Genomic DNA, 24506 nt, shown 5'->3' with positions numbered 1-24506 from the left:
GTTAATATGGGTGGAATAGGACCAATATTGAACGAATTTTGAATAACGAATGGAGAAGCTAGAGTATGTGTCAGATCATTTGAGCAGATATGACAAACTCATTTTTGTATAAACTTCGAGAAAGCACACACCAGTACATGGACACGTGATTTGCCACTCGGGTAAGATCTAGAAGAATACACCTGACGCAGAACTTACCCGTGTGGATTCTCTTGACCAGATGGGCTCGTAACCAATCCCAAATAGCCACAGAAGGACTAGACATGAATCTGAGAACAGAAAAGTGAAGATGTCATATTATCTGCACAATGAGAACCGCATATATTCCCAACAATACAGGCACAGCAAGAAAAATCGCTAATTTAGCGCCTTTCAGGTAATACTTGAGAGCAGAAGGATTTTAAGGGAAAAAAAAATTAGAGAACTTCTAGAGTCAGCTCCATTACTCTATCATTCAAGATAGTCAGCTGTGTTACGCGCCAGAAAATCTCAAAAAGAAAATGTGCATTCAACGAGGGTAATTCTTGGCAGTCTGACTATTTAATCACGTCGACTGGGGGAGAATAGCCGCCTCCTGGTGTATTGTACGGCTGATACTTATTCCTAGTGGTCCAAAAAGTCAACATTCCCACCATACGAGTTTTCCTCTTCGGTTACGGTGAACAGTCGTGAGATCGGAACTTCCTGAAGTTGAATTTAGGTCTACCTAATCACCTAATCTTTAAACAAAATTTTTGACAATGATAAAGAGGTGACAAAAGAGATTTTCTTATATGCGCAGTTTTTTCATCCCTCCGCGACTTACGCGCAAACCGGAGCCTGCCACATCGAGGAAACAAATAATCGAACTAAACAAACTTAATGAGAGACAAGAACAATGAAATACAGTATTATGTGGGTTTTCTGGTCACCGTCGTTTGTTGTTATGGGCTTTGACCGGGACTTGTTTAATAGTGCATCGAGTTGAGGATTTGGCAGCGTTGAGCGATGACTGTTGATGACGACGTTACATGTAGTATTGTCAGTACTGTCAAGACAGCCAAAGCGTACAGTTACACTGTATGCTCTTTGTGCTGGACAAATCCCTCATATTTCGTTTCTCCATGCCCTGCAGGCTGGCTCAATTCTTCGATCTCGCTTTGGATCTCGGCAAGGACCGTGGTATTGGCCTTACGGACAGGCCAAATGTCGAAGACTCTGTCAACAGCCTCGAGGGAGATCTTTGAAGTCTCTGGAACGAGAAAGTAGACAAAAATCATGCTCACGATCATGAATGAAGCGAAAAAAAATAGACACCGTAGCCCATCGCTAGCAGCATGTTTGGTGTGAATCGTGTGATAATGAAGTTCCAAAACCAGTTGCTGGCTGCAGCTGAAGCTTGGCCCAAAGCTCTTTTTAGGGGGAACTCAAGTTAGCTTGAGCCGTGCGAGGATGACAAAAAGAAGTAAAACAGACCTGATATCGAGAGGAAACATCTCGGAATTGATAACCCATGGAATACCGCTCCAGCTTTGAGAGTAGGGAATGATCCAGAGAAAGAGGAAGAAAATGGCCGCGATGCCGCCGGACGTTGGATTCCCGGTTGAGTTGACAGAAGGATCGGCTATCTTGATATATGCCCCAAGGATCCACATACAAACAGAACCTCCTGCAGCACCCCAGAAGAGCAGAGTACGGCGCTGGAAATTATCGACAACGAAGAGAATCCAGACGAAAACTGCGACCGTTTTTACCACACCGAATATTCCAGTAGCAAGAAGCTCTGTTGAGGCCCCGTGGATGCCGATAGTCTCGAAAATAATAGGGCTGTAGTAATTGATGGCATTGATACCTGAGGCATTTTGAAACATAAAGAGCAGTCCGCCCATGGTGAAGCGCCACTGCATGCGTCGGTGCCTAAGCTCCTTAAAGGGTTTCCAAAATGACATGGGTCTTCTTTCAAGATCACTCTCAATGTCGCCAATCTCAAATAAAATGTAAGGATCGGTCTCAGGAAGCTTTCGCAGCCAGGTTAGTGACCTAACAGCTTGATTGCGCTTGTGGCGACCCAAAAGCCAGCGTGGAGACTCAGGGACGAGGAAGACCCCTAGGAAGAGCAGGCCACTTGGGATCAGCTGAACCGCAAAGGGGATAATCCACTGTTTATGGCTCGGATCTAGAGTCTGATCGACACCATAGTTAATCCAGAAACCGACCAGGCCCCCTATCTGCCAGCCTATCTCCCAGCTGCCCACCAAACGACCACGGACAGCTGGCGGCGCAATCTCAGACAGGTATACGGGAATAACGCTCGAACAACCACCCACTCCCCAGCCCGTCAGGACACGGCCGCCAATGATTAGGCTAAGGCCAGAAGCTCCATTAGCGCCGCAATTCATGGCCGCGCCGATGAGGAATAGGATCACATTGATAAAAATGGACGGCTTTCGCCCGAGATAATAGTTGAAAACGTAGGTGAACAGACTACCGAAGAATGCTCCAGCTTGGAACACTGAAACAATGTCTGCTTTGAGGTTGGCAAGCCCTTGGGTACTATAACTTGCAAAGTTAAACTCGTTCTGAAACGACGGGAGAGCGAGTGAGGTGCCAATGAAAGCAGAGTCATAGCCGATGGCACAAGAAGCCAAAGAGCCAACTATGGCACAGGCGACAATGCGCCAATTGTAGACGGATTTCGGCGTCGGTCGATCTTCGACCACTTTGAAAATGGCTATAGTCATGGCAGACAGAAGATGATGTTTCCGAGAAGGTACTGAATACACAATGGATGAGCGTACGCCGATGCAGAGAGCAAAGGGTCCAAGGAGACAAATACGCAAAAGGATCGGAATGCCCAGTGAGGAAGATCAAGCTTGGAAGATGTGAAATATTCTGAGAAATTCTCAAGGGAATTTATAGTATTTCTAGCTCTTAGTTGATTTGGAAACTTACGTTTTGTTAGATTGAGCAGAAAGTCTAATCGTCTTACGAACTAACGTTAACCGGTCCCTTCATAGTAAATAAGACTTGACGTCGCCGCTTCCCCGGTTTTGGACTCTTGTGATTTAAGTTTTTTGCAAATGGCTTAGGGCATTGGTGTTTGATTTAAGCGTTGATTTACGGGGTATTGCGGGGTAAATGAAGCAAATAAAAGGCTGGGGAAGCCAGGTGTAATGCTAAACCCGAGCCTAGGGGCCGCTACCTAACCGTTGGTTCTTGCTAGCCATCTTCCCGGCCAAGGACTAATCCGAAGAGTGCAATCAAGCGAGCTATGTACCTATAGAGATGATGGACACTAGTCAACGCTATCGGTGGAAGACTTGGCATATTTCTGTTGGGGAGCCCTCTGAAGGAAGCTCACGAAGCGGTCTCTCGATCCACAGAATAGCCTGTTCAATGACCTAGTGCTCCATGACCTCTAGCCTATCGTCTATCTCCCACCGAAATTCTTTTGCCAACCTCGCAAAATAGCATATCTCTAGAACCTTGCGAGCCTTGTAGTGGGGTGTGTTTGTAAACTATGCTGATAATGCTCCGTACCACGTGCGGTGATTCTGTTTGCGAGGTTAGATCGGCATCGCGCTGAGAGCCTGAATTAGTAGTTGTGTAATAGATTGTGCATCATCCAGCGTCTACCCATGTCGAACTTCTTGTTGTAACTCCTCTTGTTCCAGGCATTTCGTGGTGGCCTCGACCTCTTCGGGGTCATAATTGAAGAAATAAACCAATGTTTCATCTAATATTCTGTGAACGCGAAAATTGTAGATCAGTAGATTGCCGGCCGCCGATAGCTAGTGCAGTGAACCCTTCAAGATGACTTCTCAGATTAGTGTTTGCCTTCGAAAGAGAGCGCTAGATCCCGATGCAATCTGCGTTCGCTCCAACGAGAATCATGTCTTCCTTGCTACTGAATAAGTAGAGATGGAGAAATATCGTATTTATGCACCTAGTCTTCTGCACTTTAGAAGTCAAGATATCAACATGTTCTATCGCTTTGACCTTATAGGTACTGTAGCTGTACTAATAAAATCCTTACAGGTGCACTAGCTACACTATGTCCTCGTGTCTTTCGAATTGAGCCCCCACAGCAATCTAAGGTTGCCAAAGAGGGTGTTGTGAAAGACTAGAGATACGGAATAGGCAATCGGTTAGCTAAACAGATAAACCGTTCGTTGCAATTTGGTTTTGTCATTGATAGTCCCCGATCTTACCTTGCATCTGACGGCATCGACTTGACTTTGGGTTTTGTGAACCGCAGAGCTAGGGTCATTATAGAGTTGTCACTGCAGATGATATGAGACTATTGATTTTTCTTTTTCTTTTTCCGGGCACCAAGACAAATCACATATCAAAATTTTCGAGTTCGGAACGGAACACCAGCGAATGTCCACATGATAATGCGGTGTTCATTTTCTCATGACTCGTTAGCGTCGCCTTGCCGGAAACTTTCGAAAGATAAAATTCCACGGATACAGGGTGACTCTTCTTTGGCTTGTTTTTTACCGGAGCATCCTGTCACCGGGACATCCTTCATGGCAGGAACTTTCAACGTTGATTTACTGCGGCAAGGTTCGGATAGGACTTTCCCCGCCAACCAACATCAAAGAGTGTCTCGACGAGTTATTCCGACGGGCTAGGTAATCTAAAATTCCGAACTCTCTGGGTTTTTTTTACTTCTCGAAAGTTGATGATAGGATTTCTGCTTAACAACCTAGCTCTGCTGGCCGGGTCAGGATCCAAATAGACTAGCATTTATTGCCCGTTATTGAACACTTCTGCTTGCCGTGAGATTCCAACTGAGAGGTCCTATGGAGGTGGCTGTGGGGAATGGCATTATCTTTCTCTGTTTCCAGTCCAACCAATCACACATAACCTTCACGATGTACTTACGCCCAGAGTAATGACGTCATAAGCTACAACGGTTTTGCACCTTCATTGCCTAGAACAGGACTAACCAGCGGAAAGGTGAGGCAAGGTGGTATGAGTATTCCATATAGTAATTACAGATTAATTTATAACGCTCGTCTTCTAGATTCAGACACACAGTGAATTTTAAGAGAGTTTCGCAGCGTCATTGAAAGGTATAGTAAGGGAAACCACCAGAGGGCGACAGAAATTCTAAATCCACTGAACTGGCTCGCCTCCATCGTGCATAATAGTCTTGTGCAATATTTCTCCCATGACTTTCTTGGATGCTTCCATATCAAACATATCTAAAGGAAGCTCCGCCCAGAGTACCTGCTGGGTGACGCCCTGCCAAATCATGGCCTCCGTGCCATATATCATCCGCCAACCCGCCTTCTTTCCAAGGAGGAAGAAATCTGTCATCGGCTTTGGATGATAACACATTTCGAGGATATATCCCTTCTGTGCTCGAGCAAGGAAATGGTTGGCGATACTTCGAGCCTTGATCTCCCCAGGCTCCCTAGGAGGGTAATCCGGCACCGTCCCGACAATGAGAGCTGGTGTGTCAAGGCCTTCCGCTTGCTTGACAGATTTGACGTGTATAATCGGGATATCTAGTCCCGCCGAACCGAGGGATTCAATGGTAGAGATGACTTCATCCTCGAGCCGGTTGACTATGTAGATCCTGCTAGCGCCGAGCCACTTCCACATGGCATATACTGCGGCGCGGCAGGCACCTCCACCACCGATGACCATTGCCGCTCTGCACTCAGAGTCGGAGAGCAGGTCTGGGTAATTCTGCAAAAAAGCCTCTCGAACACCCACACAGTCCGTGTTTGTTCCAATGTAGCGAGTAATCCCCGCCGGTGTCTTTCGCATAAAGACGGTATTGATAGCTCCGATCACTCGACCCTCTTCTGTCACCTCATCAACAAGAGACATTGTTTTGACTTTGTACGGCATAGTAATGGCACAGCCCACAATGTCTGGTTGCTTTAGCATGTCAGTGAACTCGTTCACGTCACTGGTCTCATGCAGTTGGTAAGTCCATGGTAGCGAGACCCCTTTGAACAACGTCTTCTGCAGCAGAGGGGCGAGGGATCGCGAGATCGGATAACCAAACAGGAATGCCCTCATATGCTGCTGGCGACTGCCAGCTGATAGGTAGGTTGAGCCGTGCGCATACGAGGAGGCGAGAGTGTCTTCAAAACTTGCAGCCAAGTACATGATGATGATGGATTCTGTATTTAAACAATAGAGAATATGGAAAGATATGACGTGAGTACTGAAAACAATCAAAGGGGTTGATCGTGCTGCTGCTAAAAGACTTGTATATCTGTAATCCTTTCACCCAAACTATCAAAGCGTAGATATATCGTTTGTGATCTGACTTCGACGCGGCAATGTCTCTCCCGGCGTTTAGGTCTGTTTGGGCGGATATGAACTAATTTGACTTCGTCTATAAACCTTGGCTATTATTCTCAGGACTTGTGAACCCGGCTAAACACTTGTCTGCCTAGTTTGTTAAGGCACTTTCATTACACGCAGAACCAATGCAGCTAAATCGTATTGTTGAGCAGTGGACTGGTTTCGCTGTGCTTGGGAAAGAAACCAAGGTCCTCCCTCCGTAGAGAGGCGCTGCCCCAGTTATTGGAGTCGGTCTACATGTGGGAAAATAAACGATATCGCCAGACCCCCCACGCCCAACCGTGCACGGGAATGCGGGGCCCGCCAGGTGGCTATGGACTTTTCCGAAAGGACCAGAGCTGATGGTAACGATATCCTGGGAATGGGAATTGATAGAGGCACTCCCGCTTTTGTTCCAGACACTCCTAATTAACTATGTAAGATCAGTGATTAGCTAATTCAATAACGTTATGTAAGTTAATTGTATTGGAATTACCACGACAACATCATTCTAAATGCGCTGTTTTTAAATCCCTAACTGTACATAACCGAACAAACACACGGACGATTATTACCGGACTAGCAGACAGCAAGGCCGAAACCGCCGTTGGGATCTTTGAAAGCAAAGCGCACGACAGCAAACGAGCCCAAAGCGGGAGGTATTTCCAGGCAATCCCTCTCGCGGAGAGAGCAACCTCCGCCGGAGTACTAACTAATCTTGACTAGGTATTAGGCGCTGTTGGTGATAGAGGATCTCGGAATATCTAGCAGAGGCCAAGTCCGTCACACTTCCACGATCAGATCCGACTTCGAAAGTCGAGAGCACATCAATAGCAAGCTAAGGGATAGCGCTAGCTCGGGCACAGTCAAATTGTCTTATAAGCAGGAGACTAAGAATCCTGCCGATTAATCATATACTAGTCTTAAAGAAGTATAGCTCTGTTCGGCCTCTATTCTTGTGCTTGGGGCCTAGGAAGGTCCAAGCTCAAGGGTTGTGTGCATAGATTTGAGATCTGCGGCAGAGAGATATAGTGGCTAATACCCTGAGAGCGGAGGGTATTAATTGAATTTAGAAGATCCAGTTGCTCTTCAGTGCATAGTTCCCGTAGGGCCGCAGTATAGAAGTTTCGCAGGACTATTTTGAAGATTCGTAATAACGTAAAACCAGGACGTCTTGTGGAAGAAACTGAGTTAGGTAAAGGACAGGCTAGAAGAAGTACTACTTATATATTACTCAAATTGATCTATTCAATCATTGGAGCACATGAGTAGTCGACCCCTGAAGGCAAGCTCTTAGGTATGTGCAATTGCTATGGTCTTCTTGTCCCCTATGAGGCAGGTCAGTGATTAACCATAAAACATAGTTTACAGGTATCTGTTGCAACACACAACGCTTTTAAAGCTCTTTAGTACTTAGTTATATTGGAACAAGCATGTAGAATGGTATGCAATCAATGGCAGCCCTATAAGTAGTACAGGTATGCTTTGTTGCTATTGGTATTCTCTCTCCATGAATCTTCCTCTGTTGTCATGGAGAAGGTAACTTATAGAACATCGACGTTTGTCACTAGACGTTGTGGCTTCTGGGAATATCGCATAAGTCATTTCCATGAAGAGCAGGTCTCATGTGATGAAACTAAAAAGGATTAATCTCTGCTATCGGCCTAACAATTGCTCTCACAGGTTTGTAGATCAAGAGGGATATCGCCGAGATAAAACGAATTCAGGGCTATAGATTGAAAGCATTCCCAACGCTACCATATCTTAGACATTCCCTAAAAAAAAAAAAAAGAAAAGAAAAAAGAAAAGAAAAGGCCGCCGCCACATTCAAATTCTCCATCATATAGTTGCAATCACCTAGACTGGCCTAGAAGAGCACCGTACATGATATTTTTAGACGGGAATAGGCTAGGGGATTATATATTGCAATATGTCAGGAATCCTTTCTTTCCGGAAGGCAAAAAGCTCTTTACCCTTGCTGCATATCCCAACTTCCCAATCAATTGAGTCGTGGTGTAGAATTTCTTATTCCCTAAGAGGATAGAAGTGATTCTTCGATTCAAGTGGGTTATAGAAAACTCTCATCCCGGAATCTAGGTAATTCCGATGCCCGCATCCGTTGCGGTATTGTTGGACGGGCTCTAAGTTCTATTCACAGGAAGCTAGACGACTCTCAAAAAGTTCTTAGTCACAATCAAAATCAATTCACGCGTGTATTGGAATGGAGCACAAAAAATCCTTCAATCAGGCAAGGCGAAGAGACACAGCACATCAGGGCAACCGAAGCCAGCAGGTCAAAGACGGCCCGGACACTTCAAGGCATAGTAGAAGGTTTACACTTGCATATCCACTAGACGCATCTATCCGACTACTTAGGTTCCTGATCCGCAAAATCGTGCCTTATTATTAGACTAAGTATACGATTGTCGTTAAGGTTAAGGACCTCTTTCTTTCTGTACAATAGGATCTGGACTTCTGACACCCATTGCACCTATTCGGTAGAGTTTATATTTTAAAAGTCCAGCAAGGCCATATAATACCGATGGGAAACTTCGAGCCAATTCAAAAGTCAAAAACCTCGAAATGTATAGATATATTTTCCTCTCAGTTCTTCAGTTCAAAGCAACGAGAGGCCAAACACTATATAGAACAGCAAGCGTATTCACTAACAACTCCTGCAGACTATCAGAGATATAGCAAGCAAACTAAAAGCAAGATCATATCTCAACCCGATGAATAATCATTACACTAGACTTGATCGATCTTCTTTTCAGCGAGGCACAACCCGCAACCCAACAGACAGTACCGCTGTTCCCTCGTTGTAACAGTCCATCCGTATCTATGAATCCAACATTTGAACAAGGTAATCGACCGCATCTTGATCTGTTCGCAGGTTTTGCAGCTACCAGACCAACCATAATAGCTCTTCGGGACCTGCGGAGCGCAGGGTAGCAGCCAGTCGACACAGAGTAGTATGAATTTTCAACAGCCCGGTCGTATACTCCTTGCGTCTACGATCACTATTTTGATCATAAATACACTGTTGTGCACTAGTTACACATCTCGTGCACGGCGTTGTTCCTGAACACTACTTCCAACTTACGATGTTAGCCCTGTCGTCAAGCTCAGCAGTTATATTTTGGGGGTCAGGCCTTAGTCTTCTTCCTCTAACACTCTATACAAGCAAAAGAAACATTGCGTCGTATCTCTTTACTCGAGTTCGCTTCTAAGGACTACATTATGTACTGTTCTCCCGCCGGCAGGAGAGTACGTAAGGTCTTGATCTTTCCTATTGTAGATCGAGCTCTATGTCAAATAAAGACTAAGTGATTGCGACTGGGCTAGGTCTAAGAAAATTGTTAAGGGGGATCAGAGTTGAAGCAAAGCAGAACTATTCGGTTTCCTTCTTATGCTCGAGGCTTTCTTTGTTTGCTCGATAAAGTACCGCACCCTATATAGCAAACAAAGAACGAACGATAGAGACCCACTATAGCTGCATCCCACGGTCAGATTGGCAAGCTCGTTCAAGGAGCTCGACAGATTCGCTTATATCCTATCTACAATTACCTGGTATTCCATAATCTACACAACAAGACAGTTGCCCACACCTGTGCCAACCTTTTGTCGCTTTTATCTACAAGCCTACTAATTCCAACAGCAGCTCACTTGCTCACCCAGACGAATAGTGCTGGCTTAAGGAAGCAGTCACGAGGTACTTCAGTCGTGCTGCTGTGCGTCTACTTCGCCTATCTTTTCTTTCAGTACAAATCACATGCCGATATATGGAATCGACCATCTCCTAGAACCGAGAAGCGTGGATATAAAGTCGTTGAGGGGGCAGTAAGTAAGAGTATTGCTCAGGTCGGGTACATGTCATGTACCCTCGCCGGCAGCAACATGCCCATCAAGCCAGATCAGCTTGCATTTGAATGCGATGATGTTGAGGGGCCACAATTAAATCTCTACGTCACTTTGGGAATGCTAGCCACATCGACCACGCTAGTTGCGTTCTGCACCCAATTCGCTGTTGACAGTATCGACAATCTCAGTCAGAGAGCCAACATCTCAATGGCTTTTATTGGGCTTGTATTGCTACCCATTCTTAACAATGACTTGGCTCCAATAACTCATGCCTTGGCCGATGAGATGGATCGCACTATAGACGTCACCGTCGGGAAATGTTTGCAAACAGCTCTGTTCGTGACGCCGCTTATGGTGCTTTTGGCGTGGCCGATGAAAATCGACAATATGACTCTCAGTTTCAACGGATTCGAGATTGTAAGCTTGTTTGCGTCCGTTCTTCTGCTTAACTATCTCATCATGGAGGGAGAGTCTACATGGTCAGTCTTTTATCTTCAACTTTCTAGTCGGTATATATTGCTAAGACTCCCTAGGATTCAAGGTGTTCTTTTAGTTGCGGATTGGGCTTTAATTGCCATTGCTGCCTTTTTTGCCGAGTAAAAAACTTTCATAAATTTGGGTACAAATACATTGTTATTTTTGTATGAAGCGAATTAGGTAGATGGCTGCCAGGCTGGCGTGATTGGAGGGACAGGAGGGACTAGCGATACTGGAGCGATTTCCTTTTGCCGTCTTGCGCTGGGTCCCTATCATGGAGGGTAACTATGTCTGGTGGATATAGATTAGGATTGGGCTTATACCCTTTTTTATAAGGAAATAAGGTGGGTCTAGGGCAGACCTGAATATATTTTGCGACCAGACCTGGATTTGAGTTCGGTATGATATAAGGCCCAAATTTAGACCAATTATAATTTAAAAGTGCTGCTCCCTTAGAGGTGGAGGAACGTAGTGAAAGGGGTTACAGCCGTAGGTTACGCATGCAGAGCAAAGGAAGACACGAACTGCAATGCCCGGAAACGAAGGAGCGTTGTGAAAGGGCTTACAACCCTAGGCCCGCGCGTCGCAACGAAAAGTCTGAGATTCACACTTACCATGCGAAACTTCACCCCAAAGCCTCACTCAGAGTGGTCCTCGCTTGCTCCGCCATCACGTTTTCCTCCGTCACGATATGCATCTTCACACGTTTGCGCATTCTTTTCGTGCTGTACTACGGAGTTCCTCCTACTCTCTTGTGTTTCTTCCCCTCCAGCGCCCCACAGCTCGCCTATCTCGCTAGTCTTTTACGTAGTTCCTATTCGTTTCAGGGCACTGCGTGCGAAGCGCGCGTCACCAGTGCAAGGGTCGTTCGGAAGTTGGAACAACGCTTTGAACAGCGACCTCTGCAAGAACCGAAGGACCATCGGACCTACCACATTGGCAGCACATAGACCACACATGGTCTTATCAGCTTCACTCCAATGCTGGAACCACTACATGCCTCCATTAGCCCAACCCCTCCAAGACCACCGCTCCCTCTCCATTCTATCCTTCTACCTAGCCTCCTTCGCTGCCCTCACAATAAAGATCCTCCTCAACATATACCGCCGTTTTCAAATCTGCAAGACGCAATTATATTGGTACCACAGCTATGGTCCTCAATTCACCATATTCATTACCCTGTCCATCCTCAGCATCGTAACAACATGGTACTACATGTTCGCGTTCTTCGCGCATTCCTATCGCAGCTGGGAAGCCGGACAGTCGCCCACACAGCAGGCATTGATTGAGGTGGCACCGCTTCTGGCAAAATGGGAGATGTGGCTGCGAGATAGTAAACTGTTCCGGGAGGCGTGGGGAAGTGTGTTTGCGACGCCGGCGAGAACGTGGTGGAGCGGACAGATTTTCCTATGGACGATTGGTTGGAGTCTTTTCTTGGGGGTCATGGGTCTGTATCTCATTCCATGTTTGGAAATCACTTGAGACTCTCGTTAAACCTAGCTCAGGCCGTCGGTACAATATCCTAAATGTATGGATGTACATGCTGCTGGGGCAGATTGTTGCCATTTCCTTCGCGCAGAATTTGTTCCTTGTTACAGTCCTCGTCTCAGGCCCGAGTATCACCCCAGCTAGGAAGCTTACATGGATGCCCCCCGCATTGCTCGAGCTTGCGCCAGTCGTAATATCCGGCCTTGGCGCTGCGGCTACACCTTTCGTCGCAAACACACCGTCCCGGAAAGCTTCTTCGATATGATCTTAAAAGCAGTCGTAGGGTCCTGAGGTATGCCTCAAAGATTTTAAGTGAAGACCAAGAACCAAGTCGTGTTACTCTGGAGACTCCGAGATTGATTGCTCTGAATCCTGTTCTAGATTTCCTAGTTTGCATCGCGAGTTTACTTGCCTGTGTGTGAGGAACTTGATTACGGCGGCATTTAACATATCCCGTGAAATCGTTTACATGGTACATTCACTTTCGTGAAATCAAAGTCGACGCAAGGCTACAAAATATCTAGGTCATATTCCATGGAAAAGTCTTGAATCGAAAGACCCCTCGAAAAGCCCACCTGATAGACGCATGTAGAAAGAAGTCTGGAGAGGGGAGTTTTTCCAATGGATATTCGTCTGCACATAGATTTGATTGATAGAGAAGTACTCAAGTCGTGCTGGCTACGCCATCACATGGTCCACACTCGTCCGCGTACTCAATAGATGTATCGGAAACTAGTACAATGGACAACCGTTAGCTTCATATCTGCAAGCAAAAAAGAGGAAGGTCTCGTACTTCAAGTTTTCACGGTCAGTCAAGTCCAAGAATGCAGTTGAGTCTAGATCGCGACCTTCGAGACCACCGGGCATCTGAGACTGGATTCGGTCGCGCTTCTTGTTCTCCCAACGAAGAAGCAGCCCGAGGATAGTAATAAGCACCGCTTCAATCAAATGTGAAACAATCATAGACCAAATACCAAGAGGGTATGTCGGTCTGAAGTTAGTGTTAGCAGATCCCTTTCTCATTTTAGGTTGCTTGGGCTCGATTTTCTTACGATTGATCGGTCTTGTAGAAGAATGGCCCCGCAATATTGCCAGTACAGTAGCCCAGGAAGAGAACCGCATTAGTGACGACTTTCTTGGTGTGTCCTGAAGAAAACATCAGCAAATCTTAGTCTTGTACTTGGCAACTATACGCTGAGTCAGTTACGTACCCGCAGTATTTGCGATCTGCATACTGAGAACCAAGACGAAAGCAGCATTGTATGGCCCGGTCAAGTAATAGCAGATCAGTCGGCCGACACCGTGGTGCGTCGGGACGAAACGAAGACCAAAGGCACCAACGAGATTTGGGATCAAGAAGATCAGAACGAATACACATCGCCGATTCTCAAAGCGATCATTGAGGTAGACGCATGTGAGAATTGAGAGTGCGATCAAAACGCCATATGGAATCTAAACAGAGCATGAGCACTATTAGTCAAAGGGCTTCAAGACTAAGGAGAGCTGAGTTCATACCTGCATCAGAGTTGTCACCAATGTAGAGAAACCAAAGCCTTTGATGATAATGGTTCCAAAGTTCGAAATACCCCCATTTGGAACGTTGCCTTTGCCTTGGTTAGTGGATGAACACAAAATCATACGCAGTGGAAAGTTCAACTTACAGACCACACCCAATATGAAGAACATGTAGAGCTTGTAGTCCATGAAGGCCTCAATTATTTGGTATGGCTTTAGGTGCTTATTCTCCACACCAGTTTGATTTTCCCTGATACGATCAACCGCAATCCGCCGTTCCCTTTTCGTAAGACCAGGAGCATTGACGGGCGAATCAGGGAGGAAAATGAACATGATAATTCCCCAAGTTGCGCAAAGGGCTCCACTTTAATTGTGTTAGTAGCCTAATTCAGCGTACGGGAGGGGTACTTTCTCACATAACAATAAATTCATATTTCCAGGAAGGCAAGGCACCCCGAATATGACCAATGCCGTATCCGAGAACACCGCCAAGGGCAATCCCAAACCCATTGGCAGTATACCACAAGCCTATGCGGACGGGTTGTTCGCGACGAGTGTACCACATGCTTGTTATGAGCATGAAGGCTGGGTCGGAGCAAGCTTCAGCGGCTCCTCCTAGGGCTCGGAGAACAGCAAGCGTCTCGAAGCTATTGCATGCCGCTTGGATCATAAGAAAGACACCCCTTTGCGATGGTATTTAGCAAAGAGCCGCATATGATGGAAAGAAGATGATTAGCTTACCACATGAAGATGTTAGCCCCCAAGTATTTGCCTGTGAATAGACGATTAGATCCTTGTCCAAATATACTGAGTCTAGGAAAAGAGCAAAATACCGATTGGAAGTCGTTGCATCAGAAAATTGGTCGGGAATGCCCAAGCCAGGAAACCGAAATAGAAGATACTGCTCAGCCAGTTGTACTGAGTCCCATGCAAATTCAAGTCATCACGGATCCCGAAGATAGCTGCATAGCTCAATGTAGTCTTATCGATGTAGAAAAAGGCATAGCAGACGGCAAGATAAGGTAGAATCATAAAGTCGATCTTCCACAAAAGCTTTCTTGCCTCGACAGGGTCAATTTCCTCATGAAGCTCGTCGGGGTCATCAAACAGCGTCATGGCTGTATCGCCATCGGCGACCTTGGCATCCTTCCATTTGGCATGTGCTTGGCTGCTATCGTCGTGAGAGATGGTAGGGACATCTACGATGTCAGCCTTGGAGCTTGGCGACGGCTCTGTCGGGGCATTGTTTGCCATTTTCGTTGATACCCGAGGCACGTTTGCACCAGACAGGAGAAACACGTATTTTAGTTGGTAAAGGGAGGGATGTACAGGAGATGGCACAATAGCAGGGTATCATGCTTTTGAACAAATCCCTGCACGAGAAGGCAAGCTCAGAGCTCAGATCAAAATATTCCAAGCGTGGGGGCCTATGATTCACTACTTGTAATGTGACATTGTCCGTGCTTCACCTGGAGTTGGTCCATCTCTCATACAAAACCCCGGATATTCGACCCCGCAAATGGAACAGCTCCTCGGATCCACAAAACCAACGAACAGGCCGTATTAATGCGGGGAAGGCCCAGTATTATTCCCATGCGGAATTGGGAGTGTCGTAGTCGTGGAGATCCGCTGGTGGATTCAGTCGTGGCTGATTGGCGACACAGTCGGAGATACCCCGTGTTCTCTGAAATTTCTCTAACTGGTAGTTCTCGGGCGAATAATCTCACGGCCAAAGCGTTTTTACAGTCAGGTATGCAGCCACATATCGAGCAGTACCCGTGATGAGCAGGCAAGAGCCATTCATAATTCTCGGAGGATGTCCGATAGTCGGTGAGTTCGCCGGGATACGCTACATATGGACGAAACTCTCGCGAGTAAGCTGCGATCTTGCTTCTCTACTTATTTGATGATAGGTGGAAAGTACCTCGGAAGAGAAAGGATGGACTGGCTCATGTCGATCGTATCTGAGCATCGATGGTACGTCCTGCCGTTTTTGGTAAAGCGGCGTGGGGGTGATGAGAATCTGGGGTCATCATGGGTGTGAGGGGATACTCCACCTCGGTCAAAGGTAGATGCCTCATTCTTTGCTATGAGCGAATAGTCATAGGAAAGAGCCAGATATTGATTGCACCAGCGGTATTAGAATATAGGTGAATATTAAAGAACAACATAAACAAACGCTTTTATATTCCTTCTCGACAGATTATCGCCAACTTTTCTCCCTACGCCTCATATTATGCAGTCTGCCTTCTTTTTCCAATGTTTAAAGTTTCTAAATAAGAATCTCCTCTAGCATCACCACGCAACCATCTATCTTCGGTTGAAATTCAAGAACCGAGACTAAGAGACAAAGTCAGTACAACCACCTCAATAAGTCATCAGGAATGGCATCTGCTTACCGCAAAGAACAAGATAATCAAATTTGACCCGACATACGCGATAAAAATGCCCAAGTCGCGCCACCGGTTGTTAAAGTCCATGCTGAAGGCAGAGTAGAATTGATCGCCAATCTTATACGCACAATACTTGCAAAGCTGCGTCGTATTGTTCAGGAGGTATCCATTACCTCCCCGCTGAAAGAATGGTTGCATATATTCGTCACAAGTCTGGTTGGCTGGGGCGTGGAACGAGTTCCATTCAATAGCCGAGCATTGAACTGGGCGACCGTGAAGCTCAGTCACAACCATACCGCCGATCAAGCGATTAAACGGATCGAGTTGATAGAGCCAGGAACGCCAGAATTTCGGCATTTGGGGTTTAGGAATGGCGACGCCGCAGAAGAGCGAGAAAATGATCACGATCGGGGGGTTGAGCTGCGACGCAATGAAGCTGTTGGGGGTCAGTGCCGAAATCATCTGGCCTAGTGTCACGGCAAAAATCTCTGTGATAAGGACCATGAGGAATTGGTACCCAGCACGATCGCTAGCCGACTGGAAGCCTGGGATGTAGTATAGAGGCAAGAAGAAGCAGACAGCACAGAGGATGCTATATGGCAACTCAGCCAGAACCATGGAAAAGGCAAAAGCGAATTGACTGTATGTCTTGGATGCTGACTCGCGGTAGAAGATCAGTCGTGACATGTCGTATTTGGGCTGCACTTGTTGGAGAATAATGGCTGGAAGCACCGTGACATTGAAGATGACGAAGATGCGGTACTGCAATGACGACCTAGAGTCATCAAGATTCAAGAATGCAAGGCCAGTAACGACAGCGATGACAACGTGAGTGAACAGTCGGGTGAAACCGTAGTTTCGAGATCGCCAGAAGGAGAGATGGGTTCGTCGTCCGACAACCTTGACCTGATGCCACAAAGGCGAGGCGTACTCCTTTTCAACTGCATTTTGACCTTGATCACTTATCTGGATCACAGCTTGAGCTCTATCGGCCTTGATTTGGACAATTTCCTTCTTAACCGACTCCAGCTCAGGAGACGTACGCCACACATCACCCCAGTCACGGTCACCAAGGCGTCGTGTTTGACCAGCGCCGATGGCATCGAGCATCCATTCCGCCGGATTCGCATCATGGGGACAATCAGCCCCGTTGCGACGGAAATATTCCAGCAAAACGTGAGAATCAGCGCCAATGTTTCCGAAGTAAACGCACTCGCCACCCTTCTGAAGAAGCAACAAGCGATCGAAGTTTTCGAAAAGCGCGGAGTTGGGCTGGTGAATTGTGCAAAGAATAGCTTGACCAGCTGCTGCAAGTTTCTTCAGGAATCGAACAATGTTGAAGGCTGACTGACTATCCAAGCCCGAGGTAGGCTCATCCAGGAACAGCAGAAGCTCGGGCTTAGCTGCCAGCTCAACGCCGATAGTGACACGCTTCCTTTCTTCGACGGAGAGACCAGTCTCGGGGGTTCCAATAATAGCGTCCGCCAAGTTTTCCAGCTCAAGAAGACTGATGATCTCCTCGACATATGCGTACTTTTCCGACCGCGGCGTTTCGAATGGCTGACGGAGATCAGCAGAGAATCGCAAGGCCTCTCGGACGGTCGCCATTGCTTCATGGGTATCCAGCTGCTCAGCATACGATGTCCCTCGCTGGAAAGCTGTTCCAGAGGCTTGACCATCAACTAGGATATCGCCTGAAACCACACCGATGTTCTTTCTGGCAGCCAAGACGTCCAACAATGTTGTCTTGCCAGCACCGGATGCGCCCATCAGAGCGGTCAATTTTCCCGGCTGAACGTAGCCGTAGACCGAATTCAGCAATTGTCGCGTTCCAGAGGGTACTGGCACCTCATAACAGACGTTCTCCCAAGTGAAAACCGAGGTCGAGTTAATCTTCAGATTGGCCCCAGTGTCCACTGCCTTCGCTTGCCGGTTGGCCTTTTTGATCTCCAAAGCCTTGTTGAGCTCCTCACGCTCGCTATTTTCTTTCTGGAAGAATGTAATCGTCTTCCCGCCAGCACCAAATTGAACAGTCTCGCCCAGATACAAGTTGGAAGCCAGGAAAGCCGCGATCAAAGCAAGCATAATTCCAAAGTTTCGCCAGAGATCCCCCTTTGCGTAGCTGAATGTAGTCATCAAGTAGTTGGAACCTGGGATGATTGCAGATCCCGGTTCACCACCTGCCAGGGTACACGCCTGGTGGTCGATGTCGGTATAGCCAGGCCCACTCGGTACTAGTGAGTCCTTTGTACAAGTCATCGTCAGGCGACTAAACTCATTCACCATCAGCGATGCAAAGCCGAGACCAAATGGATTAATATAATAGATCCACCGCAGCCAAACCTGTGAGGTGGCCCATTGAATAAGATAGCCAGAGGTCAGAACAAAAAGTGTGATGATCACCGCAGCGAATTTCATGGCATAGTCAAAGTCGGGGCAGAGGCAGCCGATCGTTCTGAACACCACAGTCATGCAGACATATCCGGTAAGAATGATCAACACGAACGTGAAGAAAGCACCCGCGTCGAGAACAAGACCGCACATGAAGTAGACGATGATCGCAAATATGAGGATCCTTGCGATGGCAAACGTTGTGTCAACAATGATTTGAGCGATGAAGAGTGCAGTTGGTCGGTAGAACGTGAATGATCGATGTTTATTGACGATTGATCGACCGATCATAGTGCCTGCAAGTTCCGAGAAAGCCTGAAAACCATTGAACAGCAGACTGATAAACAGTAGACCACCACGGGTGAATGCACCGGCGCTTGTTTCAGGCTGCTTCAACCACACAGTGCCCAGGATGATCGCAATGCCGGTAGAGGTAATCCAGGAGACAGTCAAAGCGAACTTGTCTTGCCATTTAATCAAGAACTGCCGCTGCATCAAGGCCCATATCTGAAGATGAAGCGGGGTTGAATAGACAGAGGACTTTGATGTGAATTTGCGTTTAGACTCTAGGTTGGCGATTTCGAAATCATCGTAGACCTGCTTTTCCTGCTCAACCTGCGCGCGGTACGCCTGCATGTCGTCGTCAAGCTGTTTGCTGAATGAGGACTTTTCGAAGGCCTCCACGAGTGCCTGGGGTGTTGAAGGCACGTTCTCAGCACTTCGTCCTTCTCGGAACTCTCTTTCAAAGGGGTCGGTGCAACCAGTCAAGTAGTCAGGAGTAGTTTGGCGAGGTTTTTCTCGGAAGCCAAGTCCCTCGAAGTATGCACGAGCTTGATCCGTGGGGCCGAAGAACACCTGACGGCCGTTGTCGATGACAAGAACCTTGTCAAATTGCTTATAAATGTTCTCAGATGCCTGGTAGAGAGAAACAAACGTTGTGGTCTTGTAGATGTTGGTCAAAATACGTAGTGACTTGGCAAAGTCCAACGCCGTGGAGGCGTCGAGACCGCGAGTACTGTTATCCCACGCCAGCACAGTCGCGGAGGTGATCATCATTTCCGCGATGCTGACACGCCGTCTCTCGCCACCACTCACGCCGCGAATAAACTGGTTTCCAATCACAGTGTTGGCAGTGTGAGCGATGTTGAACATCCGCAACAGCATATCTGTGACCTTTTCTTTGAATTCGGACTTGGACACACCCATAGGCCGCTTTCTAGGAGTTTTCGTGTCTAGTGCAAACCCAAGCGTCTGCTTGACGGTCAAAGTGGGCTGGTGGATATCATCTTCTTGGTTGTACACAGCCTCGCCGCGGAATCTCTCTGAGAATGTCTCGGATGTAAAAGGTCCATACAAAACTTCCCCGTCAACACCGGTATACCCAAATCGTTGGTTGGCAATAACTTTGAGAAATGTAGTGCATCCAGAACCTGGCCGTCCAAGCACCAACACCATCTCTCCGGGTTTTGTGAGACCTCGGAACCCTTCCAAGATGTTGTATTCTTTGCCTTTGTTTCCATAGCCAAGCATATGCATGATAGTCTCGGGGACATTGAAGAAATCAATGACTGCATCGGGGAAGGTTTTTATGAAGGTTTTCACGCCGCCAATGCCGCGAACCGTGAGGTTGTCCCAAATCACTCCTGTTTTGTGGGTTAGCTCGCATACAGATTTGCATATAGTAGGCAAGAATTACCGATATGTTTATCTTTGATGCCTGCTTCTTCCTCCGCAGCTCGGTTGCCCCTTAGAGTTGTCTCCAGATCCCATGGTTCATCAGAGTCGGCCGAGCTCCCAGCTTTTTCAACATCTTTGGCGGTGGCAGTGGGCTTAGAAGCCCGGGATGCTTGCTTTGACAGTCGGCGAGCTTGGTGCGAGATACTGGAAAATTGTCTGTTCAGCTCCGAAAATTCATACTCGGCTTTTTCAACATCGACACCGGTCTGAGTCATGGTCATGGCCTGTGGGTTGGCAATGCGAACCTCTTCCCGGCCCTGCTCATAGTTGCTTGAACGAAGGGAATCGGTATCCGAGTTAGCACTCGCATTGCCTGCTGGCGACTTGTCATCCATGGTGCTGCTCAATTACAACAGGAAAAATGAAGGCTCCAAAGCCGATAAGAAGGTTGATTTAAATTATTGAGCGGTTCTGGCTTCCTTCAACGAACTCAGCCCCCAGCACCAGTAGATCTCGAATGGCCCGTACTTTCTGAAGGCAGTGAAATTGAAGCAGAAAACCTGGGTCAGAAAGTTTGGGGAAGCTGAATCTATTTCAGATACGAGAAAAAGATGGAGAGCAAACCAACAGGAAAAAAAAAAAAAAATTAAGCCAAGGGCAACAGGCCAAATCAGTCCATGGTTCATAGCGTAACCCCTAAATCCGATTTAATTCTCTAAATCGCCGACCTATGCCATGTGCCCACATCGGCCCCGCCTGGAGAGGGTTCTGACTTCTGGGGGTTTGGTGGAGAGCTCGGGATATAGATTCTAGGCAACGAGAGACTGGCGTGGCGGTGGATAGGCAAACACTCGGAATAGAAGGTTCTGGTGTTGATCTTGACTTGATGCATTGACTTAAAAACTGGACGTGACCATCTATTGTGCATGCAGGCCAGTTGAAAAGAGTGATGACCACGCGGTAAAACCCCGAGGATGCAGGTAGCGTGCGCCAGGACTCAGAGCCAGAGGCTGGCTGCAGACTCGGTGACTGGCTGTCCGAAGTGGGGATACGATATCCTCGAACGGCAAGACGGCAACTTCCGGTGGCGGATTGAGTCCGCGTTGCTTTGGAAGCAGGGTTTAGATGCCCAGACTCCATGGGTCCAGGCTAACCCAGCCCACATGGCGGGCTCCTATTTGGGATTGAAGGCAACATATCACTCATGGCTCATTATGACTCTTGTGGTCGATGCGAATTGTGTTGCATGGTTGTGACCTGAGCCTCGCATCCTCGCAATCTCGCAAGTTAGCAAGCTGGCAGATAGGTGCCTCGCAATTGGCAATTAGCAACGTGAGGTCAGGTATCCCCACGTCGAGGGAAAGACCCACGGCGAATTTCCAGGATTGTGGGGAGGAGCCGAGACTTGTCGGGCTTGCGCAGACTCCGCTTGGTTCAGGGAACTTTCGAGAGACGAGGGGCAGAGGGCGCCTATCTGAACGGAGTCTAGCGTTGGCAAGTTGTGGGCAGTCTCCAGTGGCTTTTCCGTCTAAAATTCACCGCCCGGCAGATCCAACCCACGTGCGTTCCGCTGTTCATGCTATAGTTGATGCTGGATATCGCTGGTAGAATGAGATATTAAAAAGTGAATGTCGAGACTGAAACCTTGGCAAATTGGAAAAAGGGCCTATTGATCTCATTATGAGGGTGACAATATTGATTCTTGTATGCCATGACCAAATGAAAATATCACGACACTTCTGTCCATACTTACACGGCGGGAGTACCCGTACAGATGTCTGTCAAAGGCAGAGTGGGCCTCAAACAACGATTCTTCTTTTTCATTTCTCCGAATGAGTTGAATGAACCGTACAGTACGTTGCGAAACCGGTGCAACCGCCTCCACTCTTCGAGTGATTCTCTAGGCCCACCGCCAAGAGAAACTTAAACACATTAGGAATAGCTCCGGAATATCAATATTCCTGTATTAGTCTTGATACTCTCATTTACTTTCATTAAATACGGTGCCTTGTCTCGTAACTGTATTGGCGACCCAAGGCAGCTAGAATTTTCCATGGAAATGCAAACATGTCAAACACTAGGTGTGGTGATTGCCTCGAGAACCTAGCAACCTATCACTTCCCTCCGCCACTCCTATGTCCAAGTGACGGGCTGGGGGTCTTACTCGGCACCAGACCTTGCAAAATAGTGGTTTACATCACTTACGTACTGTACCTGCAGACTACTCATAAACCTGCTTACCATAATACTCAGCCTATCAGCCACAGTCCTCTCTTCTTGACGCCCTGTAACATACTTGGTCAAAGCTAACACACAACCATATTAACAGACTCCTCAGTGGCATCTTCTGCCTCGAGGGGATAACTTACACTCCTTTCAACGATAATGATAATGATGCTTACCGACCTAAACTACCTAATCAATAGAAACAGACTCCCTCGTATACCCCCACCCCTAGTTACCCGGACCGCTAATGGACGCTATCAGTAATCTACCCTTTACCCGATCCCGAGGACATAGTTGGTCAATGTTCACCTTCCTTGTATTAACATCCGTTCGACTAGCAGGGTTTTGACCCTATAGTTGAACGTGCAGATAGAAGTGCATAGGATGAACAATCTCCGGACCGTATCTACTACTAGATCGAGTAGAGGATTAAATTGAACAATCGAGTTATAGTCAAGGATACAAAACAGGACCTAACTTAACCGCCTAGATCCTACTAGGAACAGATAAAAGAGGATGCTTGTAATATTCTACGACGGAAGATAGCCCGTAGCCGACGGGTAAGACTAGATAATACTAACATAGTGTTATCGGTGAACTCCTAACAGGATATTAACAAATACTTTAAGGGTACTAGTATTGATTAGATAGTAGTAGAGAAACAGCTACTAGCGTAGGCCTATCTATTCCGTCGTGGCAAGAAGATCCGGCTTTAGATATCGATTAACTATATAGAGGATAGCGGACCTCTGCCCTCTAGAACAGACAAGAGAGGAAAGTTATCGGTAACTACACGGATGCTTACTAACCGAGACGCTTAGATCAACACGGAGCAGGTCTCCGGCTAATATTCCGTCTAGCGTGATGTATATCGTGTTATACGATATCCCGGGCCTCTATATCGCTACAAAGGATAATATTATTAGCAAGATCCGGAGGGAAAAAGGCGCTATTAATTATAAACACACTATCTAAAGGCCCTTATTAAATATATAGAGTAAGGTAGATGTAAAGATAGTCTACTTGCAGGGTAGAAAGCCTGTCAACTAGGTAGGAGAGCAAAGCACTAAGTCCGATTGTAACAGAGACTGTTTCTTGGGGGGCCCTCTTTCCCGTCCCTCTACTGATCTTATATACAGTAAACCCTACTACGAGAGGGGTAACCACGTTGGCTTGCATGAGCTGTATGCAGATCGGCGGATGACTCTCCTCCGTGGGAACAGCGGTGAGAAGGCAGGGATAGGCCACCCTGAAGGGGTGCTCCATAGTTGATCTCTATAGATGATCTCCCCGGGTGGCCTGAATCCCAAGGCCGAAAAGTGTGAATAGCCTCATGGTAGGAAATATCATAACAATTATCCCCCCTCCAATTTCGCTTGCCCTAAGCGAAGGAATATAGTGTAAACAAAGGTATAACTAAAGATATAAGTAAACAGGCAAACTAGCAGAAAAAGGTGGTGAGATCTGAAGGGTAAACAAGGATTCGCTATAGCGACTAGGGTAAATAAAGAGCACCTTCCTTCTTTGTTAGTATTATCCTCCCTATCTCTTTTCCCTCGTCACCCTTCCTCTTCTTCCTGTATCTCCTACTCTTTCGAGCGCGTTTTCTCTATCTATCCTATATTAAAGACTCATCGAAACGCCCTTGATATCATCTCGAAACCCCGCGCTATTCGTTTCCACGTATATACCGCGAGTTTCCTCACTATTTACCCACCGAAACTATACCGAATACGTCGCGATACCTAGCCGAAGAGCGCCTCGGACTCGGGCGACTTATACGGTTGCCTAGAGACCGAAACACTTCTAGTATATATACTATCTACGTACTTCGGTAAGAGTATTCAAGACAACGAAGGACGACCCCTTTAAAATCGACTATATATTAGACGCTAAGGTTTCCGTCGCGTGTTGCTAGTATTCCTACAGGTCTACGATATATATTCCCGTAGGTTTCGTTAAGTTATACGGTTTCGAGTTCCTACTAACCTCTTAGTAGGCTACTATACTAATACTAGAGGACGCCTACAATCTATCGTCGATTATCGCGTAGGTAAATAAGGTTTTCTAGGAGGGGATAGAAGATCCTAAGGACGAGAGCGCTCTATTAGAGTAGCCTTACCCTAAGATAGTTCGGGAGGAGGTCCTTAAGGCTTTAATAGCTCTTTATAAGTATTTCGATAATAC

The 24506-nt window shown here is 46.9% G+C and overlaps 8 protein-coding genes across 8 annotated transcripts; 3 read left to right on the top strand and 5 right to left on the bottom strand.

Moving 5' to 3' along the window:
- Window positions 1-1052: 1052 nt before the first annotated feature.
- On the bottom strand, window positions 1053-2720 carry N7458_003459 (sugar porter family MFS transporter; the record flags this gene model as incomplete). Its single annotated transcript, XM_056906842.1, has 3 exons — window positions 1053-1231; window positions 1297-1391; window positions 1456-2720. 3 exons carry the CDS (start codon window positions 2718-2720, stop codon window positions 1053-1055), a joined length of 1539 nt encoding a protein of 512 aa, XP_056770949.1.
- Window positions 2721-5097: 2377 nt separating this feature from the next.
- N7458_003458 (shikimate dehydrogenase family protein) lies at window positions 5098-6111 on the bottom strand (the record flags this gene model as incomplete). The annotated part of the gene is made up of 1 exon (XM_056906841.1): window positions 5098-6111. One exon carries the CDS (start codon window positions 6109-6111, stop codon window positions 5098-5100), a length of 1014 nt encoding a protein of 337 aa, XP_056770948.1.
- A 3082-nt stretch (window positions 6112-9193) lies between these two features.
- On the bottom strand, window positions 9194-9487 carry N7458_003457 (uncharacterized protein; the record flags this gene model as incomplete). The annotated part of the gene is made up of 2 exons (XM_056906840.1): window positions 9194-9379; window positions 9473-9487. The coding sequence occupies 2 exons, from the start codon at window positions 9485-9487 to the stop codon at window positions 9194-9196; spliced, it is 201 nt and encodes a 66-aa protein (XP_056770947.1).
- A 701-nt stretch (window positions 9488-10188) lies between these two features.
- Window positions 10189-10752, top strand: N7458_003456 (uncharacterized protein; the record flags this gene model as incomplete). Its single annotated transcript, XM_056906839.1, has 2 exons — window positions 10189-10631; window positions 10686-10752. The coding sequence occupies 2 exons, from the start codon at window positions 10189-10191 to the stop codon at window positions 10750-10752; spliced, it is 510 nt and encodes a 169-aa protein (XP_056770946.1).
- An 832-nt stretch (window positions 10753-11584) lies between these two features.
- Window positions 11585-12382, top strand: N7458_003455 (uncharacterized protein; the record flags this gene model as incomplete). The annotated part of the gene is made up of 2 exons (XM_056906838.1): window positions 11585-12076; window positions 12135-12382. Exons 1-2 carry the CDS (start codon window positions 11587-11589, stop codon window positions 12380-12382), a joined length of 738 nt encoding a protein of 245 aa, XP_056770945.1. The 5' UTR covers window positions 11585-11586.
- Window positions 12383-12830: 448 nt separating this feature from the next.
- On the bottom strand, window positions 12831-14886 carry N7458_003454 (putative MFS allantoate transporter; the record flags this gene model as incomplete). Its single annotated transcript, XM_056906837.1, has 9 exons — window positions 12831-12849; window positions 12911-13108; window positions 13170-13263; window positions 13329-13569; window positions 13633-13721; window positions 13779-13996; window positions 14049-14315; window positions 14374-14404; window positions 14466-14886. 9 exons carry the CDS (start codon window positions 14884-14886, stop codon window positions 12831-12833), a joined length of 1578 nt encoding a protein of 525 aa, XP_056770944.1.
- Window positions 14887-15942: 1056 nt separating this feature from the next.
- N7458_003453 (putative ABC transporter) lies at window positions 15943-20488 on the bottom strand (the record flags this gene model as incomplete). The annotated part of the gene is made up of 3 exons (XM_056906836.1): window positions 15943-15972; window positions 16032-20059; window positions 20113-20488. The coding sequence occupies 3 exons, from the start codon at window positions 20486-20488 to the stop codon at window positions 15943-15945; spliced, it is 4434 nt and encodes a 1477-aa protein (XP_056770943.1).
- Window positions 20489-21067: 579 nt separating this feature from the next.
- Window positions 21068-21349, top strand: N7458_003452 (uncharacterized protein; the record flags this gene model as incomplete). Its single annotated transcript, XM_056906835.1, has 1 exon — window positions 21068-21349. The coding sequence occupies one exon, from the start codon at window positions 21068-21070 to the stop codon at window positions 21347-21349; it is 282 nt and encodes a 93-aa protein (XP_056770942.1).
- Window positions 21350-24506: the final 3157 nt, after the last annotated feature.

Source organism: Penicillium daleae (genome assembly GCF_028827525.1).
Source record: "Penicillium daleae strain IBT 16125 chromosome Unknown utg000002l_segment0_segment0, whole genome shotgun sequence".
Classification (NCBI taxonomy): Eukaryota; Fungi; Ascomycota; class Eurotiomycetes; order Eurotiales; family Aspergillaceae; genus Penicillium; species Penicillium daleae.
This window is presented reverse-complemented; position numbering and strand designations above follow the sequence as displayed.